The sequence below is a fragment of the Osmerus mordax genome, chromosome 3, assembly GCF_038355195.1.
Source record: "Osmerus mordax isolate fOsmMor3 chromosome 3, fOsmMor3.pri, whole genome shotgun sequence".
In the NCBI taxonomy this organism is placed as follows: domain Eukaryota; kingdom Metazoa; phylum Chordata; class Actinopteri; order Osmeriformes; family Osmeridae; genus Osmerus; species Osmerus mordax.
Genome location: NC_090052.1, coordinates 17,210,374 through 17,217,013, shown reverse-complemented (window position 1 = coordinate 17,217,013; position 6,640 = coordinate 17,210,374). Strand labels below are relative to the sequence as shown.

Here is a 6,640-nt window from a genome sequence, read left to right as displayed (position 1 = left end):
AACAGAGCCCGTCTACATTATCTGGCTAACAACTTTACAGCTGGACAGTGACTAGCTAGCCGAGTTAGCCGACATCCTGTGAAAAAATATTGGGTTAATCACAGTAGGTGCGATTATTAATTCGAAATACGTTGATTAAACATGGGAAAAGGCGGAGGAACATTTGAAAGGCTTCTTGGTAAGACATTACGGTTTGGATAGGTAGACATTTTGTTTCAGTCGAATTAACAGCAATGTTTTTGCTTATTGTTTTGACAGACATTTGGGCTGCGGTTAGTTAGGCATTGTCTGACGGTCTGTTAAGTTCGACGGGCCGAGGCCTTTTCTGGACTAGCTAGGAAACGTTTGCTATCATGTATGCTACCACAGTTTGTGATTGCCACGTCATATTAAATCTGTTTATGTGAGAACAAATGAATGTCAATCTATGTCTCCGGTTCCTCGACGAGCTGGGCCGGTACCCTAGTGTCTAGCTACCTAGCTAGTTAAGTACGCTAGACTAGTCTACGCAATAAGACTAGTACTACAGTAGCCTACTACTGTACTAGTAGTGCGGAAATGATTCGGTTCTTTTACGCAGCGCACCTTATTTTCCCACATACACTGTACTAGATGTTGATGGCTAACTAGCTAACTCGTCCAAGAAACTAAATATTGTAATATTCGCATATGTAAATTGCGAGGTCGGGCCACCGTGTTGTTTATACAATGATTAATTAGTTAACGTTAGCTAACGAATTCATGTTGTTAACTAAAGGGCGTTATAAGTAGCTATATGTAATTGACATGATTAAGGTACAATTCCATGCTAGCCTGGTGGGTTTATTATCAGTTCTGCCTGTTCCACCAGTCTACCACCTGAATAGACAAACCTTTCTCTATCTAGCTAGCAACCAACCTTCTTTTGAGCATGACTATAGCCAGAACTGCATATTACAATAAAATAATGTATGGATGTGTTTTATATGAGGCTCTGTAACGTTAACACTTACCTTCAAGTCATAATGGAAGCTTATCATTGTTGCAGGTTCAGCTATTCACACTTTGACTATCACATTCCCATTGCATCATATTTAAATTAAAATAAGTTTCGATCCACGTTGAAGGGTTACTTTGGTGGTAATGAGTCCTCTCTGGTCCTGTAAGCAAATCAGGCCCTCTGATGAGAACATGTAAACTGTTCTCTTGTGAATAACCAACACCAATTTTACCCTGTAAAGGATAATGTAGTATCACAATATCCTCTTTCATATTCACTGTTATGATCTAGAATGACAATGAACTTCAGTGTACTTCAGTAGCCATGATGTCTGTGTATAAATGCAATCAGGTCCTGGTCCCCTGTAAAAGAGCTATAAAACACCTCAACTGATGTCTTCCATAGATAAAGCCACCAGTCAGCTTTTGCTGGAGACAGACTGGGAGTCCATCCTGCAAATCTGTGATCTCATCCGCCAAGGAGACACCCAGTGAGTTCCCAGCCGGTCTCCTCATTTATAAGCCCCCCTGCCTTTTTTGGCCACTTAGTATAAAAGATTATGCTTATTTATTTAAGATTATCTAGAGCTGATACTGATTCTGGTACCGTGAGAAAATGTAAACAGCATATATTTCCCCTTTAAGCCTTGAAATACAATTTAGATCAAATGCTTGGATATAAAACAAGTTTATTGTCAGTTCAATAGTTGAAATATATACATATTCAATCAATGCATTACATTATTTGGACTGAATAAGAACTGGAGCCGATATGTCAGACTAATGCTCTTCCGTCTTTATAGGGCAAAGTATGCCATTGCTGCCATTAAGAAGAAGCTAAATGACAAGAATCCTCATGTGGCCCTTTATGCTCTTGAGGTAGGTGGAGGACTCATAACCCACATAACTATTATACTGAACAATTTGGTTCATGGGGGAACCTAAGTTTATCATAATTGCACTAAACCTGTGTGTCATGCAGTATAGTTGAGTCTTACTGTCCACCATTAGGTCCTGGAGTCGGTGGTGAAGAACTGTGGCCAGACAGTGCATGATGAAGTGGCTAGTAAGCAGACCATGGAGGAACTGAAGGAACTGCTCAAGGTGACCTTGGCTCAGTCCACCACTGTAAACAAGTGTCTGTGCTGCTGTTGTAGCTGTGTTCTCACGCCGTGCCCCCGTATTGAACACAGTGAACACACTCGATTAGAGAATGATGTTGGGGGCTGTCTTTAGTCCTCAGTTTACCATTCTAGTGCGTTCATTAGATACTGTCCCCTATGTCCATCAGAGCTCCTTCATACAGTTCTCCAGTAATGTACTGTAGCTGGGCTGACCCCCAGAACAACTGCACCAGCAAGTGGGATTAGCATTCTGATATGCATGGTTCACTCTATTATAATTAGCTTTGCTGTCAATCATTTTGCTCAGTATACAAGATATAGATTTTTATCTTATGTTATACAATGACCTGGCTTGTTTTAGTTGTAAGCCTCATTACCATTCCCAGCCTGTGTCTTGAAATTGAAAAGCATTTACTGCTGTAGTCACTCTGACACCAGGTTGTGCTAATGGGTGCAGCTAGGGAAATACCGGTAAGGAAGCAGTCTTTTGATTGGATCCTCTCACGTGTCATGTGGTTAGGCAACTCATTCTGTTATTGACTTCCTGGTGCTGTCATAGTCACATGCCTCCCCTCAGCCCTGACCAAGGGACTTCCCCCTAAAACCAGAACAAAACAAGGCAGGAGTTTGACATTTCAGCATTTGAAATATGATTCATACTTTGCTTAGGGGAGGTAGACAGACTAGTAGTTTTTGCCTCTTGTGTTTTGGTTGGTGAACAATCAAGGGTTGGTGAGCCTGTGTTGAGCGAGTGGTGCTTTCCTCTCCTTATACCCAGACGGAGCCCAATGTCAGGAACAAGATCCTGTATCTGATCCAGGCCTGGGCTCACGCCTTCCGCAACGAGCCCAAGTACAAGGTGGTCCAGGACACCTACCAGATCATGAAGGTGGAGGGTGAGTGTCTTGCGTTCACAGTCGTCTTTGGGAAAGACTCGTCAGTCATTCAGCAGCTTTTGCCCAAAGTGCCGTTCAATAAGTACCTTTCTCTAGCGTAAAAAACCCCCTGAGTGTACATGCTAGTCATCGTCAATAGAGCATTTCTATAAGAATAAGTGACAACAGTACTATATTATACAAACATGCACTTTATCTTCCCGTCTGTCTTGCATGCACATTCAAGCACCAAGAGCTAAAGTTAGATTGTGTTATAGTAAGAAACCGCTGGGGAGAGTTTGTCAAAACATCCGGCAAAACGGTGCGTGCATCCCACAGTAGGAGCACTAACAGTCTGGTGTCTTTCTCCCAGGTCATGTGTTCCCTGAGTTTAAGGAGAGTGATGCCATGTTTGCGGCTGAACGGGTAGGAAGCTGCTCTCCTGATTGCTGGTTTTGGTTTACTTGAGAGTTGCTTTAAAACCCCAAAATGTGGGCTTGAGATCACTGTTGGATTTCCTGTCTGACTGTCTGTCTGTCTGACCAGGCCCCAGACTGGGTGGATGCAGAGGAGTGTCATCGCTGCAGGGTTCAGTTTGGTGTCATGACTCGTAAGGTATGCTAGCTTTACCGTGGAAATGCGCTTTTCATATTATTGAGAAACGCCTCGAAGAAGGAGATCGAAAGTGTTCTCCGGCGGAACCGGCATTCCTGGACACTGTGCCAACGCCCCATCTTTTCCGTTTCCAGCACCATTGCCGGGCGTGTGGTCAGATCTTCTGTGGGAAGTGCTCCTCCAAGTACTCCACCATTCCCAAGTTTGGCATCGAGAAGGAAGTGCGCGTGTGCGAGCCCTGTTTCGAGCTTCTTAACAAGTGAGTGCCCAAAACCACCGAGCGAAAGTCACTACCGGCTGCCTAAATTCCAATCTTTTTTTTTTTGTCAGAGTTAGGATAACACAGCTGTCTGTGTAAAGATATAAAATAAAAAATAAAAAGTTTCTTCATGTCTTGGCTCTTACGTATGTTTAGGACATTCCACACTTTCACTTGTTTAGCTGGTTTGTTGATGTTTCAAGCCCTGCTGACCCTCCCCGCTGACTGACCCGGTTGTGTGTTGTTCCCCTCTGCTCCCCTCTCCTCACCAGCCACCCCTCCCTCTCCCCCCCCCCCCAGGAAGGCGGAGGGGAAGGCCGCGACCGTCACCGGGCCCGCCGAGCTCCCCCCGGAGTACCTGACCAGCCCGCTGTCCCAGCAGTCTCAGGTAGTGGTCCAGGAAACAGTAAGTAAAGTCGTGGCCGCTCAGCTCTCACAGTCACGGGGGCATCAAACCTCAAACAGCCACCCCCCCCCCCCCCACCACCCCCACCCCCAGAGGCCCAGCTCCACTGTCTGTGGAGCTGGAGGTAGCATTTGCCACCGCGGCCCCTCTTAGCGTACTGGCTAACTTGGATGCTCCCGAGTGTGGTAACTGCCCCCCAGCCCCAAATCGTTCTTTCTTCCCTGGCCTGTGTGTCAGCCTGTAGGGAAGACTCGGGTTAGATATAGTAAGGGTTAGGGTTAAGTGTCACCCAACCTACTTAATGAAGTTACTGTTTGGAGTGGGTGTTGAATACAAAGACAAGTGCGGCTGTGTTGTACGATTAAAGTCATTGCCCTGTTTACTTTCCATTGCCCACCCTTTTCCTGGTCCCCCTCCATGACCCTGCTTGCCCCCCTCCCTGGCCCTGGTTCCCCTCCCTGATGCCCCCTCCCTGGCTCTGGTCCCCCTCCATGATGCCCCCTCCCTGGCCCTGGTCCCCCTCCCTGATGCCCCCTCTTAGGTCCTGGTTCCACTTCCCTGATCCTGGTTTCCCCTCCCAGGTCCTGGTTTCCCCTCCCTGGTCCTGGTTCCCTGGTCCTGGTTCCCCCTCCCTGATTACCCCTCCCAGGTCCTGGTTTCCCCTCCCTGATGCCCCCTCCCTGGCCTTGGTTTCCCATCCCTGGCCTTGGTTTCCCCTCCCTGATGCCCCCTCCTTGGCCCTGGTTCCCCTCCCTGATGCCCCCTCCCTGGCTCTGGTCCCCCTCCATGATGCCCCCTCCCTGGCCCTGGTCCCCCTCCCTGATGCCCCCTCCTAGGTCCTGGTTCCACCTCCCTGATCCTGGTTTCCCCTCCCAGGTCCTGGTTTCCCCTCCCTGGTCCTGGTTCCCTGGTCCTGGTTCCCCCTCCCTGGTCCTGGTTCCCTGGTCCTGGTTCCCCCTCCCTGATTACCCCTCCCAGGTCCTGGTTTCCCCTCCCTGATGCCCCCTCCCTGGCCTTGGTTTCCCCTCCTTGGCCCTGGTTTCCCCTCCCTGGTGCCCCCTCCTTGGCCCCACCCCTGATCCTGTCTGGGTCTGACCTCTGTCCTCTCTCCCCAGATGCCCCCGAAAAGAGACGAAGCCGCTCTCCAGGAGGAGGAGGAGCTGCAGCTGGCCATCGCCCTCTCCCAGAGCGAGGCGGAAGAGAAGGAGAGGATGGTGTGTAAAACAGCCATTCATCAAACACGGTTGTGCGTGTGTGTGTGTTCAAAGAGGCGGATCATGATGTTCATTGTGTGTGTGTGTGCGTGCGTGTGCGCGCAGAGACAGAAGAACTCCTACGGGGTGTACCCCAAAGCCGACCCCACCCCAGTCACCTCCTCGGCCCCTCCCGTCAGCACCCTCTACACCTCCCCCGTGGTAAGCTCCGTTCTTCTTGGGCCCCTCCCTCCTCACATGACTCTGCATCGAGTCCCTCTCTCGTATCAAACGAGGTCACTGCGCTCTCAGTCACTGAAGTGCCGTGTCACTGGTGTTGAGGACTGTCTGTGTTCCCCCCCGCAGAACTCCTCCGCCCCCTCGGCTGAGGATGTTGACCCAGAGGTGAGGTGTTCGACACCGTTATGACTATTTAGCTCCCACCTGTTAGTGTTGCAGAGGCTAGTTGTGAACTGTGTGCCGTCTCTCTCTCTCTTTCGCTCTCTAGCTGGCACGCTACCTGAACAGAACATACTGGGAGAAGAAACAGGAAGAGGCACGCAAGAGCCCCACCCCCTCTGCCCCTGCCCCCGTGGCATTGGCTGAGCCCGTGCCAGTCAGCCAGCCCGTGGAGAGTCACGTCCCCGTCCCAGTCCCAGTCCAGCCGCCAATCAACGTTGTGGAGGTGAGTTTCATCTGCTGAACAAAGACAGCTGCTCGTGTTCCACCTGGGCTGAAATCCAACCGAGGCCATTTCCTGCACACACCCCCCCCCCCCCCCCTTTCTCTCCCAGTGTTCTTGTCTCTCTCCACCACTCCTATCAATAAAGCAAAGCTGAAAAAGCCCCCCCAAAAAAGACTGAATTCATGTTGTATAAACAGAATCTTTTCCAAGTGTCCTTGTGAGAAGAGTTATGCAGTCCTGAGTGACGCTGGTCCCCCCCCCCCCCCCTCCTGCAGCAGCAGTACCAGAACGGCGAGTCGGAGGAGAACCACGAGCAGTTCCTGAAGGCCCTGCAGAACGCCGTCAGCACCTTCCTCAACCGCATGAAGAGCAACCACATGCGCGGGCGCAGCATCACCAACGACAGCGCCGTGCTGTCACTCTTCCAGTCCATCAACAACATGCACCCACAGCTGCTCGACATCCTCAACCAGCTGGACGAGAAGAGATGTGAGGGCCAACTGTG

The 6,640-nt window shown here is 49.9% G+C and overlaps 1 protein-coding gene across 1 annotated transcript in view; it reads left to right on the top strand.

Annotated features, from left to right (window-relative positions):
* Positions 1–6,640, top strand: part of hgs (hepatocyte growth factor-regulated tyrosine kinase substrate) — a 10,207-nt gene continuing 3,567 nt past the window's right edge. The window contains 15 exon segments of the mRNA XM_067233514.1: positions 1–178; positions 1,385–1,469; positions 1,782–1,857; positions 1,990–2,082; positions 2,881–2,998; positions 3,351–3,403; positions 3,524–3,592; positions 3,727–3,851; positions 4,124–4,139; positions 4,141–4,239; positions 5,373–5,471; positions 5,577–5,672; positions 5,817–5,855; positions 5,959–6,135; positions 6,411–6,624. Coding sequence (XP_067089615.1) covers positions 142–178; positions 1,385–1,469; positions 1,782–1,857; positions 1,990–2,082; positions 2,881–2,998; positions 3,351–3,403; positions 3,524–3,592; positions 3,727–3,851; positions 4,124–4,139; positions 4,141–4,239; positions 5,373–5,471; positions 5,577–5,672; positions 5,817–5,855; positions 5,959–6,135; positions 6,411–6,624 — 1,396 coding nt within the window. The 5' untranslated portion in view covers positions 1–141.